Raw genomic sequence first — 17,741 nt, forward strand, 5'->3', positions numbered from 1 at the left:
ACGTCTGTTTGATAACGATAGTTTTCATATTCCGACTTCCAAACGAAGAGGAAGAAATATATTTATCAATCATTTTTGTCCTCCAAAGAAATAATACCAAGCTAGGCTACAGGTGTAATTTCCTGATCCGAAAAGGAATCTATCTCTCTCCTGACCTCACACAATTAAGCCTCCTTCACTCGTCAGTCCCCACTATAAATACCCCCCACCAGCCTTTACTCCCATTGTGCCACCGCTACTCCTCAGCACTTTCCAATATTCTCTCTTTTCTCCGCTTCATTTGCATTACTATCAAAGCTTTCTGCATCCCTTTTTCAGCTTATATCAAACAATGTCCCTCCCTGTAACACAAAGGAAAACCCTCCCTGATGCCTGGGACTACAAGGGCCGCCCCGCTGAGAGGTCCACGTCCGGTGGCTGGACCAGCGCTGCCATGATTCTAGGTCTTTCGTCATCATCCCTCAATTTGATGTTGTTTTGCTTTGTTTTAAATTCCCTTATCCTTTGGCTGTGGCCTAAACTTTTTTCTTTTTTGGGGTATCTCTCAGGAGTTGAGACATGTGAGAGCCTAACAACGTTAGGTATCGCTGTTAATTTGGTGACGTATTTGACGGAAACCATGCATTTGGGCAATGCTACCTCGGCCACCACCGTGACCAACTTCCTTGGCACATCTTTCATGCTTTGTCTGCTTGGTGGTTTTATAGCAGACACGTTTCTTGGCAGGTTTGGCATCCTCACCAACTCTCATAGAATACTTTTGTGGTTTTTCCTTCCATGCACTTCTCTGTTCAGTTATTGACATTTGTCTTCTTTTCAATTCGCTCCTTCTATTCACAGATATCTCACGATCGGAATCTTCGCCACCGTTCAGGCAACTGTACGATTCATTTCCTTTGATTGAAGCAACATCTTAATTTACTTGAAATGCCCCAATTGAAGAAGCTAGTATCTTCCTAAGTGCAACGTCCCAGCTTTTGCTTAACCTCCGCTTTTGATGACTCACGTTAAAATTAATTCATTTTTCATCTTATTTTATACCTAGCTATTATCATAATTTCTATCTTAAATGTAAAGCTAAAGTTCATTTTGTTTCCTTCTTATGTTGTTGGTGAGCAGGGCGTCACCATTTTGACAATCTCAACAGTAATCCCAAGCCTAAGGCCTCCCAAATGCACCAGGGAGAGCGCCACAACTTGCACCCCGGCAAGCGGCATACAACTCATTATTCTCTACTTAGCCCTTTACCTGACAGCCCTTGGCACTGGCGGTCTCAAATCAAGTGTCTCAGGGATTGGGTCAGACCAATTCGATGAGTCGGACACTGAAGAGAAATCCCAGATGACAAACTTCTTCAACTGGTTCTTTTTCTTCATAAACATAGGTTCACTTTGTTCAGTGACTATTCTGGTGTACATCCAGGACAATTTAGGGCGTGAATGGGGCTATGGAATTTGTGCTTGTGCTATTGTGATAGGGTTGGTCGTGTTTCTATCGGGTACTAGGCGTTACCGTTTCAAGAAATTGGTTGGGAGCCCATTGACCCAAATTACCGCAGTGTTTATCGCTGCCTGGAAGAAGAGGCATTTGGAGTTGCCATCTGATTCATCGTTGCTTTTCAATATTGATGATGTATCTGAGCAGGGATTGAAGAAGAAGAAGCAAAAGTTACCCCACAGCAAGCAGTTCCGGTTAGTCTTCTATTTAAAACAAATAATCTCCAACTTCAACTATAAACTTTTTTTTTTTCCTCTTTTCGTCACTGATGTTTTATAAAATGGTGGATATCCTTTTCTAAATGACGAACAAATTAAATGATACAAAACGTTAAGGCATAATGAAAAGTAATATTTAAACCCTTTTTTTCATTTTATCTTTGTATTTTTTTAATAAATTTAATTTAATATTTTATTAATAAATCACATATCTATTATCTATCATCTCAAATTTTCAGTATAGTAATAAATCAAGAATAAAGAAAAATGGGACCACAAATTTTGATGTTAATTCCCACTTCTAAATAATCGAACACGACGGAGATTGAAAGTAGTATAGTTAATTAGGAACACATGCAATGTTAATTAATGTCCCAATATGAGGTTAGGTGCGGGTAGCTAAGTTATCTTTTTGTCTGGTGGGTCCAATATTATAGATTATATCGTCAACCAGTTGGGTATACATGCAATCAAAGAGTAAAATTATTGAATTTCTAGGGTTCTTGATATGCAATTGACCACCTTAGCCCCAGGATCTTTATCACTACTAGTCATCCAATTGATGAATCTCCCTATTCATTTTGGCTTTGTTCTCTTTTGCCTTTAAGTCTCACATTCAAACAAAAGTTTTTATTGGACACCACACATGCAATCGGGACTAAACATGTCACTGTGGCATATATATATATATATATATATATATTTCATGGCCTCAATTCTGATCTGCTTTTCCAATTTTTCACTACCAAAAGACAAAATATTCAATTCAAAGAAATAAAAACAAGAGTAAAATTCCCCTATAAATTAAGCAAGAAACAAATTTGTACAATATATATACATCCCAAAGCTATTATTTTCCCTTTAAAAATAAGAAAATTTAATGTTATCAACAAGAAATTCGGTCTCACCTAGACCATAAAATATGTGGGTGTTTAAGATAATTAATGATTAAAAAACATGGGGATTGAGACATTGTGTATGAATTATTGAAGTATTTTCTTGTAGAGGAATAAGGAAAGAGATATCGAGCTACTGACCCAGACTGTCTCCCAATCGATCCTCATGAATCTTATCTTCAAACAACCACTTTACACCTTCCCCAGCTAATACTAAGACACATTGGCTTTAGTTGTCCAAAGCCCCTTCTTCACTAGCCTTCCATCATTCTCTATAAAAGAAACCAGATCTTTTTCAGCACTTACTTTTTTATATTTTTTTGGCTTGATATTGGGCATAAAATTTTTTTAAAAAAATCACACTTGAAATAAAATAAAAATAATACTACTATATAGGCACCAGATTCTGTTTGGTGGGTTCATAATTCCATAGCCAAAGATTTACGTTCCCTCACCGTTTTAATGAGAATAATAAAAATGATTTACATCTTCACAAATTGAAATCAAAACTGAAATGACAAGAAACAATGACATTTCATGATACCTTGTAAAGAAAATAAAAGAAAAGTAATAGTTTTCTAAACGTGTTTGGTTGGAAATATGCAAGAATGATTAACTTCGGCTGGTAATCATGAAAAAGTTGATTACAACCTTTTTTTATTAACTAATTTTTTTCATGGCTTCATTATTTGTGTACAGTTTCTTGGACAAGGCAGCGATCAAGAACCCATCTGTTCCTGAGGCAAACATAGCAACCTTAACAGATGTTGAAGAAGTGAAATTGGTGCTAAGAATGTTACCCATTTGGGCAACCACTATCATATTTTGGACCGTGTATGCCCAAATGACAACATTTTCAGTGTCTCAGGCGACTACCATGGACCGTCACATTGGCAAATTTCAAATCCCACCAGCATCACTTACAGTTTTCTTCGTTGGTAGCATTCTCTCGGCTGTCCCAATTTACGACAGACTCATTGTTCCAATTGCAAGAAAACTTCTCAAAAACCCACAAGGTTTAACCCCCTTGCAAAGGATAGCGGTTGGGTTGGTTTTATCCATTATTGCAATGATAGCAGCAGCATTGACGGAAATAAGGCGATTGAGAGCCGCAAGCTCACATGGACTTACAAATAATCCAGCAGCTCAAATCCCATTAAGCGTCTTCTGGCTGGTCCCTCAATTTCTGTTGGTGGGGGCTGGAGAGGCTTTTACATATATAGGGCAGCTTGACTTTTTCTTAAGGGAGTGTCCAAAAGGGATGAAAACAATGAGTACGGGTTTATTTTTGAGTACCCTTTCCTTAGGATTTTTCGTTAGTTCTTTGTTGGTTACTATAGTTCACAAGGTCACTAGAAGCAATAAGCCATGGCTACCGGACAATCTGAACCAAGGGAGGCTCTATGATTTCTACTGGCTTTTGGCAATTTTGAGTTGTTTGAACCTGGCAATTTACTTGGTTTTTGCTAAATCGTGTGTGTACAAGGACAAGAGGCTTGCTGATGAAGGGATTGAATTGGAAGAAGCAGAACCTACCTTCCATTAAATGAATTAATATGCATGGGAGTTTCTTGGACTGGTCAAGTCACTTTCATTAAGATTTTGTGTTTGTAACTTTATATTATAAGTCCTTCGCTGGACTTTCAATAAGTTTGAAACCCCTTTACATGTACAAAAAGAAAGGTAAAGGAGCAAGAAAATTTTCAGGCAAAAATGAGTTCTTTTTGTTTTTGTTTCAAAATGATTTCTATGCCTAGTAACTGAAAATGTATAGAAACTGAAACTCATTTCACATTGATTAGGCTGCAACTTAACGATAATATGTCATGTAACAAAACCCAATTGGTCGTTCTAGCAAGCTGACAAGGCACAAATAAAAATGATCTAATTTGAAAAGGATATATGGTGGTATACACACGTCTTTACTAGATGGTGAACACTGATCACCAAAGCAATATTTCAAGGAATAATTTGTATCGGGTTGAAAAGACAAGGATATATAAACTGTCAATTGGGAAGTTACATTACACCTTGGAAAAAGAATTCAAGACTTCTCACCTACCAGGCAAAGAGTACCAGCCCAATGACAAATTATAAAGGACGATGAGAATCGGGAAAATGAGCAAGAACCCAACGAAACCCTTTTTCCAAAAGTTAAAACGAACTGATCGGGTTTGCGGATTGGGGATTGGGGTTGGCCACACCCCACAGTTTATTCCTAGATTGGCAAATTGAATTTGGCTGTTTTTACATGTGATGAATGATAAAACATATTTTGCAAACTGTCACCGTCTTCTTTGGAAAAGCATAAATTTTTGCATGCGTTCGTCTCAATAGGCAGAATGACAGCACAAAAATCCATGGCATGGGCTGTTCCTCTCTTAAATCCGAATCGAATTACAGCCCAAAAATGTATATGATAAAAAAACTGGCACCATCTATGATATTTGCATGCAATCGTTAATCACGTGAAAAACCCTTTGCTCAACATTTAAAGGCCATATCTGAACCATAATAATAATTTAAGGGGTGCTGTCGTTGAGACTGTAAAGCAGTCATGCAAAGCAAATTACTTCAACATTCACGAAATTTAAGCCACAAAGGATTGGTGAATTTTGTTTTTGGAAGCCAATTGATTGGTGGGTTTTGATTGAACTGAAACCATACTCATATTTATAGAGGGATTCCTTTTCATTGTGAAGCAAAACCGCCCCCGATGTCTGATAACTATGAATGATAACACGATGCCAGGTTCTAGGGTAAGATGTCAATTTCGACTGACATTCATATCATGTGGAAATGGATATGTTACCCACAATTTTTTTTTAACTATATATAATATTTGTGTTTCTTTTGGCCAATTAATATTTAAGTTTCACTCACATTTCATAATCTACTTCTAACTATAATAACAAAATAAGACATATGGAGAAATTCTTTGAGGCCCATAAAATTATCACGTAGCCAGAAACATTATAAAGGAATGACGGTTCAAAAGAGTAAGGTTGAAAGAGGCCCAATCTACTACTTACATTTATTTTTGTTTAAGAAGTACAGTAATTATTCATCCTCCAGCTCTAGGCTCTAGGCTCTATGCTCCACCCCAATAATGAACGAATATAATACTTAAAAGAAAGTAGATTTAGATGAGATGATATTACTATTGGTGATGGATGAAAAGCAAAAACTAATAAGAGTGTGAATTAAATTTAATAATATCGTTTTTTATTGGTGGGCTATGCTTGAGAGATTTCTTCAGGCCAATTTGTTTGAATTTACTAGAAAGAAAAAAAATCACTAAATAATTTTATCATTGCAACTATGCAACAAAGAAAAACTTTCTCACAAATTGATTACGAGTTTAATGTATGTGTTATTAAAATTTGTTGAGAGACTTTGATATAGTAATTAACCTAGCCAGTATTAATATATAGTTATTTATTTGTTGTTTGAAGAGGGAAAGGTCGATAAGGAGGAAGGATTGTAAAAAACAATTATTCTGCATCAACATATATCATTTTAATTTAATTCATGTCATATAATTATACATTTTTTAAATCAATTATTTATTGTAAAAATCGTTAATAAATTTATTTAAATAAATAAACCACATGTAATATATAATAAATAAATAATTTTTTTAAATATAATTACACGATATATTTGAATATAAATGATACATGTTGCTTTGGATTAAAGCTGTATCCAAAAGTCCAATCCAAGAATCAGGGTGCTTTTAGAAATAGCTATCAATGGTTTATATATTAATAAAGAGGAGCAGGCGTACAAGTCGGTGGAGCAAAGATTTGTCCTTAATCGAGTCGATACAGCCAGAGGGAATCACGTGCAATTCCGAGGATTGTCCTCATTCATCGGTACGCGTACTCCTTGTTCCTGTCTCTTTTCCCTTTAATCATCAAATCCGTAGGGACATCCATAAAAGCTGAAGACGCAGGTAAAGCCAGACAGGGATGTACCACTTGTACGGGAAGGCTAAAGGATCATCGACAAGATCGTCTGTGGATAACAATCAGGGCTGCATAACTTAATACCATAACCCCGAATATAGGATTAAAACTCATATCATGTTTTTTGCCGTTGATCATTTCCATTTGATTATTCGAACAAGAACTATAATACAATGTTTCGGTCTACACCAGCAAACACGATCCGATGTTTGAGTGATGGCAAGAATGTGCCTTTTTCCCTTCTTTTCCTTTCGTTTTCATTTATTAATTCCTAAGATGAAAATACAAATAAATATGAAATGAAATTTTCAGCCGATCGGCTCATTCAGTTTAAGGAGCTAGAATAAATGAACTATGGAGAGATTACATCACACAAACAGGTCCCACACTAGAGAATGTTACAGAAAAATTTAGGCACTCACCTATCCATTATCTACTGACAAAAAGATCATACTCTAAGCTTCAATGTCTCTTTGCGCGACCATGTGAATATTGGTCTGCGATCTTTCCCAGACAGCTAGAATGGTAACCAGGAATCAAAGCTAACCCGAATGTTTGTTTGTCCATTCTACATGATCAGAAAATTTATGCTTTGTCAGGTGTAATAACGAACCAGCCAATTGCAGCAAAAAGCAATAGCTGGAATATGAATATTCAAGTAACAATTACTATATCATTTTTTTACTTTTCCTTCTGTCTTTAACTAAAACAAGATTACTAGAGGCTTCCACACTATACACACATGTAACACGATCGAAACATTACAATACGGTGTGGTTTTGAATTTAATGCATTTACTCACCTAAAATTGAAGTCAGGATCGCTCAGAGGAATCAACAAGTTCTTCATTGAATTCGCCAAATATATTTGGACATCCATCCCATTTCCCCTGATCCCTTGCCTCCCAATAACCGCCCACATAGTGGAAAGATCCATTTTCACCATCTCTCTCGAACCATCTAGGCTTCCACCCATTTTCTTGTAGTTTTCTCGACTGTGCAAGAGCAGAGGCAGTGTGAAGATCAGCAGTAAAACAATAATCAAAATTGGGCCCTACCTAGAAATAGAAATTGTTATCAACATGTCTTTTAATTGGGTATAGAATCTAACAATTTTCTATGACAGCAATATATTCATGTCACGGGTTTCTCACTCCAGTAAGAGTTGCCTCTTGCAACAAAATGTTCTAAACCAGTATTAATCAGTTGTAACTGTATGTTTGGTATAATTGGTGTATAAGTTATGACATAGCTATTGATCCAACTGAATAAAATTTTATTCGTGCGAACAAAGCTCATATATGAACAAGGGGAGATGAGTTTTACTGATCAACTAGCTGTCCATGACAAATCTCCTCCCCATCACGTAAGAACTCTACAACTGATGAAACCACATAAAGAAATAACAACTCAACAACCACCATATTATGCCACAATTAGTTTCCTATTTCCCATGCTATTATCAATTAGAATGAAGTGCCATTATTTTTCAGTGAACATGGACACGATATCCACATATCCATTGTGCTTTGTACAAAATCATTCAATGGACATTGCAGATATCCAGAATAATTTAAGGTGGTGGGGTAAAGTTGTCGATTTTCCCTGTAAATTAATGGGATTTTCTTATCAACTTTTTACTAAGAAATAACTACTGACCATAATAATAGTTATTGTTTGAATCTACAGTTCTGAAATTGACATCTCACTGTCATTCAAATTTCAGGCCTAAAAGATATTATGAGAAACACAAACGTTAGTTTTTCGTTAGTTTTATTGAGGGTTTTTCATTTGTGTGTGCACGCGTGAACAAAAAGACAGGGCAAAAGGCCAACTTTTACTTCCTAAACTTGAACTGCACGGGATTGAGTAGTTAAAATTGAATCTTTTGATATCACTGATTGTTCTCGCATGTGATCCCCTAAAATAAGGCTCAGTCCAATTCCAGAACAAACACTTCATAACATAGGCAATTTATCTAAATTAGATTTAAATAATAAATTTGAATTAAATTGAAAATATTGACAAGATATAGAAGCCAAGATGCATAAAACCAAACATTGAAGAAGGTTTTTCTGGCAGCAACAACCCATTGACAATGCGTCCGTTCAACACCATTTGTCAGCAAACAAATGCATGAGCATAGATACATGAAAATCAAGAAGGTGGAAACATACCATTCTCTGCCTCCTTTCCAAACGTTGTTTCTCTGCATTTGCTCTATCATATTCCCCATTCTCCAAATGACGTTGGTCTGGTCTAAGCCTCGAATCCGTGGGTGGGAGCTTCTCCTTAATCCGTGATCAAATACCCGGAATCAGACAAAGCTATAGAAAACAATTAGATATGCATAAGAGGAAAATGAAAATGCTTATGAGAAAGTGATGCAATACATCATCTCTACCTGCAGTCCTGGCGTTAGCTCATTTAGTGTGATTGCAAATGACGTTAAGTTGTAGCGAGTCAGATTAGGAGGTGGCTTGTTCCTCTTCCATAGCAAGGAGGCATTTGATGAAGGATTGCAGTCCTTTGGCTTGCCACTTCCATCACCACTGATATAATACATGCTGTCATCCCACTTGCCAACCAATGTTGAAACCTTTTTACCCGAAAGGTCTTCAACAAACCCATGAACCTAAGTAAATGTAGGACAGGATAAACAATTACTAAAGAAAATCTCCTTTTAAGACACAGAAGGTAGATTAATATGGACATTACGCAATCAAGCAAGGATAAAACAATTGCACAGGTAATCCATTTTCCAGATTGGAAGAAGAATAACTGAATTGGGTACAAGAAAAAAACTTAAGAAACAGTTAGATTGACAACTAACTTGGTGAGGATTCCGGTCAAGAATTGACTGCTCTTTGAATTTGAGTTTGCATGAATATTGGCGATTCCCATGAATGTGCATCAATCCATGGTGATCACAATATACTTTACCAAGGATAAGATTGTAAACGGTAGTTGTTACCTGTAGAGAATGAAGTTCAAATAATTCATAACATGCAAATAAAAATGGAAGCTAGAATATGGAAACACCTAAGCAGCACATCCAGTAAATACACAGTCCAGTAGGGCACACCTTGCTCCACTGAAATATTTCACCATCATCAAACTCTAGCGTCAGAACTCCAACAGGATCAAGCTGAATTGACCGCCCCCAAAACTTTGTTCGGAGGTTACTGTCACCCCAGAATTTCCACCCTTTACCTTCACAATGACAGGCAATAAGGGTTGGGTGGTGACTAACCTGTTTCAACTTGAAAGGTAAGTCATCTATGCTATGGAACTTAAATACAAATATTTGCACATCACATCCAAATAAAGAGAAGCAACTACTTGGGAAGGTGAGTAAGTACTCCTAGGGCATATAGAACTAGTATAATTACAGTTTGCTTCCTAAGTTCGAAAAGACACTTTTGCAATGTTTCTATTCACTGTTTTGAGAACCTCAAACCAATAATTGTTTGAACATGAAACATTCCTTCCTGGAACTATCCAGGGAACTCTCGTTTTCTAGATAAATGGTTCAAAATATTATTCAAGACCCTTTCATTGGCAACAATTTCCAACATCCTGATTATCCATAATAAAGAAGAAGATGATGACAGTGGTTTCCTCTTTCTTCTTCTTGTTTTTTTTTTGTAAAAAAAATCCTTTATTCTGTTGTTTAAAAAGCATCTACGCTGCTTGAAGACATGTCATTTTATTCTCAAGGCTGTTTTTATTTCAGTTACCAAAGGGTATGCAAAAGTAAACCATCAAGTTGACCTTTTCCTAACTGCTAAAAATTCAAAAGCACTCGATTAATCAAAATATAAAAATTCCCAATTTGTCAATTTCAGTTTAACATAAGGCTGCATGTTTCCTTATATGAAGTCAACCGTATTGATAGATCTTGAAGACTGACCTTCTCAGAGAAGAACCGAACTCCTTTCTCAGGATAGTCCGCTTCATAAGTTTCTCCTAGTAAAGGATTGAAGGGCTTACAGTGTCGGCCTTCAGAAGAAGCATACCCAGAAACAGCAAATGCAGCAACATTAAGAATACGCTGGAGACTGTTCCCCTAAGAATATAACAGAAAATCCAAATAGAGCACACAATCAGATTACGGAGACAGAAAAGCAAGAGCACCAGCTGTTCATGAAACCTTTAAGCATCCCAACATCACCCTCAGAAAGGGAGCAAGGAACAACTTGCTACGAAGGGTAAAAGAGAAATTTCATTATGTTGTTTATAAAAGGTGAAAATATGTTTTAAAGCTTAAAAAACCTTAGTACAATCATTAATGATTCAATAATTAGCTCAAATATTATGTCCTGGCCAGAAAAACATATATACCAAAGGTATAGAACTGTGTACATCTACAGACTAAAAGCAGCTAGGAATTCGGCCCAATATATGGCAAGTGAAAAAGGGGATGATCAGCCTTCTCATACTTAGTTAATTTAGCTAGACCTTTCTGATACTTAGTTAATTTAGGTACTTCTTTCTGCACTCAGTAACCATTTTCATAAAACTCCTGTCCCACCCCATCACAGAGACACAGAGAGAGAGGAGATCTGTTGTTTACACAGTGGCAAGTGGACATCCCGCAGTATCTTCAGTAGCATTTTGACAGATTATCAGCGTCACTCAAGACAATATCAGTTAAAAGCAAACAGCCATTTTTCAAATTCTAAAAGTCCTCATGTTGCAAATTGTTTGAAATGATAAAATATTAATATACCCTAAGAAAAATAGTGCATATATCAAGAGAAGCATGGAATATTAAAGATGAATAACGTACTTCTTTTCCATGCTTGTATGCTCGGTCTAAAAGAAAAGAATATTCTAGGTCCTCAAAACATTTCTGAAGGGATGATATTGGTTCATTAAAGTATACAGGGAGACAAACTCGTGTGAGATCCTTTCCCACATTGTCTTTGATCATAGACCAAAGGCTAACCGCTTTCTCTTTTTCAACTGGATCAGGAAGCTTTTTTCGCCTTTCAATTTGAGGATATCTGGAATCACAATCTCCGTTATGAGCATGCATCTTTTCCAAATTATCAAATTGATTTTTAGTTTCTTTCTGATTATCTGCATGATCAGCTGCCCCTCTTACAGATCCACAACTAACAGTGGGTTCAGTAAAATCCTCTTTTGTGTCATAGAAGGAAGTTTCATCTTCATCAGACACTTCCTCAAGCTCTTGTTTCTCAATATCATCAGATGATTCAGTTGTGCTGCATTCTGAGAATCCAAACAAGATGTCAGGCTATAAGAAGGCAAGAAATTAGTAAAAAGAAACAGAGGTTGATACTACAATAATTACTCATTGCAAACATTTCTGGACCTTTCATTTCAGTTAACATGAAAATGATGCTGATGAATAAGGACAAAATGACACGAAATTGCCATTGAAACTTTGGATAATCAGAAGGCATTCTTACTCAAGAAAGCAAATCTGAAACTATATGATATTATTTCTCCATGTAGTGCTACCATGTATTTGATTATAGGTCTGTACAAAATGACAAAAGACTACCTTCCTTGGCGAAAACAATTTAAACAAGGTGTCAGACATTTATGCAGCCAAAGTTACAGATACGGTATGTACCACTATATTTTCCACGCCCTATACTGGAATATTCATGCTTCGTCAACTGGTAGTCTCCATCATGAATTCCAGAAGTTTCAGCTTCAATATTAGCTGGCTGCACTTGCAAAAAAAAACTTCTCAGTTTACCATAAACAATAAAGCTTAGCACAATGATGCATACAATGAAGCACAAAGAAATGACATGTTATTATGCAATTTAATAAAAGAATCAAAAATTTATAAGATAAGATAACTAAAACCAACAATAATTAAGACAACATTTTAAAAGATAAGTAAAACACACTATTTAGAAATTCCCCCAGTATATTTATTAGGAGTTTGTCAATCAACTTGGGATTCCATTTATAATTAGGATTTAAGGTAAGTACCTATAATCTTATTTACCAGGAGGACTAAAACTGCAACAGAAATGCTTGTTATTATTATGTCACAAAATGCAATACAAAGCATTCTAGTAATTAAGTTGTTCAATAATGATGCCAATCATTGAAACACCACAACAAGAACTCACTTTAACACTAACAGTTCCTTGCAAGAACTGAGGCAATGTGGAGAACTTCTTGATGTCTAAGTCCCAAACACGTATTATTTATACTATAGGGAATATAGGCTAGTAAGTTCTAGCTTCAGCCCATGCATTATCCCTCAAAGCAGTTGCAAGTTTACAGCTATGACAACATTGTCTCCGTGTAGATTGAAAATGCAAGGGCTTTCGTATAGAAACTGATTAAGTTTCAAAACAATTTGCCAAGGAAAGTTCACAGCTTTGAGGGTGGCCAGGAATCAGATATAGTGTGGATGGGAATACATATAGAAAGGCCAGCTAATCATTCCAACAACCACCAAAACAGCTAGGCTAACTTTAATGGGATGATGCTTACTCGACAAAAGAAAATGTATGCAATTATGGCCCAGGGCTGACATGTGAATTTATAAGATTGTATTAGTGATGCATTAGTGATATCTAATTCTAGAAACCACTATAAATCCTCTCTAGAATATAGGGATTGAGTTAAATTGTCTAGAACACATCAATAAAAATATAAGTAAAATGTGATTAAAACTTCATAAAACCCTAAGAATTTACAAGAGACTTTAGTAACATCAATTTCAACCCTGATAACTGATGGGAGGTTGGAGATGTGATGTTGGGACAACATGAGAAACAATCTTGAAATGAAAAAATGGAAAACTAGAGATGAAGTTTATAACCACGCAAAATTTTATAAATTATACTCCAAAAGCAATGAGAAACAATTGCAAAAGCAGAATCAGTTTTAATCGATCACTAAACTAACTACCCTCCATTATCTGTCACTTTATAGCCTGAAGAAAACCCATCAGCTCTCATGCATCAAATAATAGATTCTTTTTTTTACTATTGACCAGAATCATCGCTGTACATACCACTAGCAATAAACACAACCACATGATAGTTTCCATCTTGTAACTGAAGAATATTACTGGTTTTATTTTTGCTTGGCCTCCATACTCACATTCGTCAACAGTAGCTTTTTCTTCCAATGAAATAAATATCATTCACTTTAAATCAAGGATCAATCAGTTGCGCTAACTACCAACCTGAGCCTGTCTGAGACTTGTCACTCTCTTTGTACAAAACACCATAAAATACGAAAACGAAATGCTATTTTATTATTTCATTTCATTAGGTTGAACTTGATAGTGGTCTAAGTCTTACTAAATTGATTTTAACTCTAATTCAGAAGGAAAAATTTTATTTTAATTCACCAAAATATTTAAGTTCAAAAATTTTATTAAAAAAAAAAAAATGAATAACCAAAGATCAAGCACTTCCATTCAAAGGCAAATACTAATTAGTAATTTCACATTACCTCAAACTGCCTTAATGTGTCGAGCAAATTAGATCTTTCTTCACAAAGAACTTTAAGCTGTCCTTGTATCTCCAAGAACTCTGAAAGCATAATCTGCTCGCAATCCTTCACAAGGTTATCACTAATTCCCTCCTCAAGCAACCGTTTCTTGAGCCTATCAGTTGATATAGACAAATCATGGGGTACAAGGGAGTAGTTATCATTTAGCGGTCTCAGCGGAAAGAGGCTCCTGGTTGATACCAATGCTTGTATCCAAGCAACCCGATCTCTCTTAGAATCAGTTCTCAAATGAAGGGTCTTTGTAGCAGTGAAAATGTAAAACCTCCTGTCATCAGATTTGCTCTCCCGGAATGATGAGATCTGCTACAAAAATTCAATTAACAGCCCATTGAGTTATGCACGATTTCCATTACAGAGGTATGATCACATTGATCACCATGAATTTGTATGCTCTCGTTTCATGATCACATAAAAGAAATTCACAGAATAAATGCATGAGTGAAACATATATAAAAAGTCCATTTCCAGAAATAAAAAGGAATAAATGATATCAATTCATGATAATGCAAGTTGAAAAGCTCAAAATCAAAGCTTTGCATGTCTCGCCAGGATAGGAACATTATTGCTGAAAATTTTCTAGACTCAGCCACAAGAAAGAAGAAAAAAAAGAAAAAGAAAGAATATCTGAAACTTAGTCCGCCGACCTTAGGCAATCAAGGTAACCTCAGCCGGAGCCAACGCATTTACCATCAGAAACCAGATGGTTACACAAAGTAACCAGACTTTTAAAGTTTCTAATAAGAAAAAAATTGTTTTAGCAACAAATAAATAAATAAACTCAGCTGAAAAAAAAAAAAAAAAAAAAAAAAAAAAAAAAAAAAAAAAAACCAAAATTCATCACCGAAGCCCATGCTACCTTTTGAGGATTACAACTGTCTAGGGATAAAACAAAGACAAAGAAACAACATTTGGATCTACTCGTGCTTAGAAGAATATACTTAAAACGATTCGATAAGAAATGTTATCACATATATCCTTTCAGTTTTCCCGTTTCTATAGTGTTCAACATAAAATTGTATACAAAATTAACCAGTAGAGCCCCCACCTACTAGTCTCAAGTCCCCACGCTTTCTTTTTCTTTTGTCTTTGTTTATTTCACTAAAAAATTCAAACCAAACGCCTTAAAACTAGAAAAGACCATTTAAAAAATTAAATAAAACAAGAAGTTACCTCTCTATTACGATACAAAGAATACAAAACTCAAAAAAGGACGGCAACAAACAAAAACCCACTTCGACGTTTCAGAGAAATTCTCCATTCTCATCACCGTTCGATTTATACATCGTTTATCATTTCTTTTCCTTAAAGAAAACGTGAACCGTCTTCAGTCATCACCTTGAGTGAAAAAACAAAAAGAGTATGTTGAGACACAACTAAAGCGGCTGGCAAGCAAACGGAATACGCAATAAGTTGACGAGAAAGACGAGAGAATCCGATAAAGCGTGGGAAGTAAAAAAAAAATGCCGAAACATCAAAAGCGACAGAAGGAAAATGAAGGAGCACATTTCAAGTTGTTGAATCGTTGTTGATCGCTTTAAAACCTTCAACCAACTATGAATACAGATTAAACGATGATTGTGACCACAGCTTAATACCTAGACCTACAGCATACTCTATTACAGCCCTCCAAACCCACCTGCTGATGTGACCCACTCTACATAAACAACCAGTTAAAACTGTAAAAATATATACTAAAAAACAATTCTTGTATTTTATTTTTTTCTGAAGTTAAACATGAAAATTCAAAATCACAAATCAAAATAGAAAGAAAGTGAGAGAGAGAGAGAGAGAGAGAGAGAAAAAAAAAAAAAAAAAAGAGTCCACAGAAGAGATTTTTGAGGGTCTTCTTACAAATCACACACTAAACTACATGCTGAACAATGCAAGAAACCAACGGTTCTTGCTCTTCAATTTCTCCCTTTTTATTTTTTGTTATTCTTTAGCTCAGATATCAATGCCTCTATTTTCTGAGTTTATTTCTTCAGATGCAAAATTTCAGGGCACTAAAATTAGTACAAAATAACATAATTGGTAACACTTCAGTTAAATTTTTTGAATAAAAAAATAGCTATATATTAGGAACTCTTTCTAAGAAAAAATTATATTACCGCCAAAACGGATCACTTTGATCATCTATTTCTATTGGTTAATTTTTTTTTTCTTTTGAAATTTTTGAAATTGGATTTTCTTTTCTGATATATATATATATACCTTTAAATGAATAATGCCAACGGTTTTCTGGTGTTTCCGTCTACCGCTACAACTGTCCATCCTCGAAAGCCGATTGGTTGAGATATCACCGATCAATCTGACGTCATCTGTCGGAGAGAGGAGGTTTAGAGTCTCGGGCCGGCGAATCTTCGAGTAAGATAACACTCCATTTCGAAGCAAAAACCACCTGGATCTCCATCCTTTCCCGTAATTTGTCCACTTGTAGAGAATTCCGGCGACGATGCCTCTGGATCCTCCCGTAGTCAACCTCGCCGTCGCATTGCCTGTTTCAGATCCGGATAAAGCCCCCGCCGGCATGCTCCTAGCTAGAGTCAACGAAATCTCCGGTGACTGGTCGCCGACGCCGGGACTCTCCAACGATATACAACATAGTGGATGCATTTCCTTCACCCTCATTTTCTTCTCCGATCTCGATCACAGCCAAAATTCCCCAAAAATATAAATAGCCATTCAACTATTCACCTTTCTCCATCGACAAAAAATCGAATCAACAGCTGCAACAAACAAAAACGGTTATAACAGCGAATCAGAACACATATTATTCGCTTGAAAACAGAAAATAAACAAATTATTTAAAAAATGAAACAAAGGGTTAAAAGAAGAGACATTTGTTTTGGTGGTGGAGAAAGCCGAGTCGATAGGTGAGCTTTGTTTTGAGCTCTGAAACTGAGATTCGTAAAGGAAAGAGAAGGACAGGATTACTGAAATAAGGAGCCTATTCATGTGATTTTATTATGCTTGAAACGATCGCAAAGTTGCTACTAATAAAATAGTTTTTAATTTAATTTTTTAAAATATATATATTTAGTAATTAAGGGTTCCCCGACGGTGTGTTGTCTTGGAAACGAAGTGCGTGCGTTTTTTAGGCTATATAGTAATTTTACAATAGTTAAAATTCGTTAATTTTTAATTATTAATTTTTTATTACAAAAATAAAAATAAATTATGAAATACCTAAGTTATGTATTTTTTAAATTACTCAAATAGGATTAATAACAAATATATTTTAAAATTTATTAAAAATAAAAAATAATCCAATTTGTAAAATTAAAAAAATCTATTAATAAGTTACCAAATAATTTAAAATAAATGTACACGGGCATGTGGTATATTTTGAGTTTTTGTGAGTCATTTGCATAGTGAGTCTTGAAAATGAATCCAACGTTAACATTGACCGTGAAAGGTATTTTCATTAAAAATGTTTGAAAAATTTTATATATTAACTAATAAAATATTTAAAATTAAATCAAATCAAAATTAAAATTATATTTACAAGATAAAAAAATGGATAATAATAATTTGAATCGGATTGATTTGATTTAATTTTTTTAGATAATATATAATATTATAAATTTTTAAATTTTGATATGATTTCGAAATGATTTTTTATTAGATCAAATTTAATTTGAA

At 35.2% G+C, this 17,741-nt stretch overlaps 2 protein-coding genes across 7 annotated transcripts; one reads left to right on the forward strand and one right to left on the reverse strand.

Annotated features, from left to right (window-relative positions):
* The first annotated feature begins 232 nt into the window (after positions 1–232).
* LOC111290817 (protein NRT1/ PTR FAMILY 6.3-like) lies at positions 233–4,320 on the forward strand. Its single transcript, XM_022882300.2, has 5 exons — positions 233–443; positions 549–726; positions 841–880; positions 1,120–1,691; positions 3,311–4,320. Exons 1-5 carry the CDS (start codon positions 332–334, stop codon positions 4,155–4,157), a joined length of 1,749 nt encoding a protein of 582 aa, XP_022738035.2. The 5' UTR covers positions 233–331; the 3' UTR covers positions 4,158–4,320.
* A 2,467-nt stretch (positions 4,321–6,787) lies between these two features.
* LOC111289915 (oxysterol-binding protein-related protein 2A-like) lies at positions 6,788–17,076 on the reverse strand. Of its 6 annotated transcripts, XR_016346180.1 has the most exons (13): positions 16,938–17,076; positions 16,311–16,825; positions 14,040–14,399; positions 12,184–12,280; positions 11,371–11,816; positions 10,492–10,647; positions 9,664–9,831; positions 9,412–9,552; positions 8,983–9,213; positions 8,756–8,869; positions 7,382–7,573; positions 7,002–7,147; positions 6,788–6,850 (listed from the first exon to the last, which is right to left on the reverse strand). XR_016346180.1 is itself a non-coding variant. In XM_022881276.2 (12 exons), the coding sequence occupies exons 2-11, from the start codon at positions 16,725–16,727 to the stop codon at positions 7,394–7,396; spliced, it is 2,310 nt and encodes a 769-aa protein (XP_022737011.2). In that variant the 5' UTR covers positions 16,728–16,825; positions 16,938–17,076; the 3' UTR covers positions 6,788–7,147; positions 7,382–7,393. The 6 variants fall into 6 exon arrangements, 4 of the variants coding, with proteins under 4 accessions (XP_022737011.2, XP_022737010.2, XP_089623794.1 ...); XM_022881276.2 differs by having other exon boundaries at positions 6,788–7,147; XM_022881275.2 differs by having other exon boundaries at positions 6,788–7,147; positions 14,040–14,402.
* Between the last annotated feature and the right edge of the window lie 665 nt (positions 17,077–17,741).

The sequence above is a fragment of the Durio zibethinus genome, chromosome 11 (genome assembly GCF_047325235.1).
Source record: "Durio zibethinus cultivar Kanyao isolate XHJ-2024 chromosome 11, ASM4732523v1, whole genome shotgun sequence".
In the NCBI taxonomy this organism is placed as follows: Eukaryota; Viridiplantae; Streptophyta; class Magnoliopsida; order Malvales; family Malvaceae; genus Durio; species Durio zibethinus.

Excerpts from the sequence above, each read along its gene's own strand:
- LOC111290817 (XM_022882300.2), top strand. The coding sequence starts at position 332 with ATGTCCCTCCCTGTAACACAAAGGAAAACCCTCCCTGATGCCTGGGAC. Across the intron at positions 444-548 it reads CAGCGCTGCCATGATTCTAG|GAGTTGAGACATGTGAGAGC; the intron begins GTCTTTCGTCAT and ends GGTATCTCTCAG. Across the intron at positions 881-1,119 it reads TCGCCACCGTTCAGGCAACT|GGCGTCACCATTTTGACAAT; the intron begins GTACGATTCATT and ends GTTGGTGAGCAG.
- LOC111289915 (XM_022881275.2), bottom strand. The coding sequence starts at position 16,727 with ATGAGGGTGAAGGAAATGCATCCACTATGTTGTATATCGTTGGAGAGT. Across the intron at positions 12,281-14,039 it reads ACACATTAAGGCAGTTTGAG|CCAGCTAATATTGAAGCTGA; the intron begins GTAATGTGAAAT and ends TTGCAAGTGCAG. Across the intron at positions 10,648-11,370 it reads CATACAAGCATGGAAAAGAA|GGGAACAGTCTCCAGCGTAT; the intron begins GTACGTTATTCA and ends TTATATTCTTAG.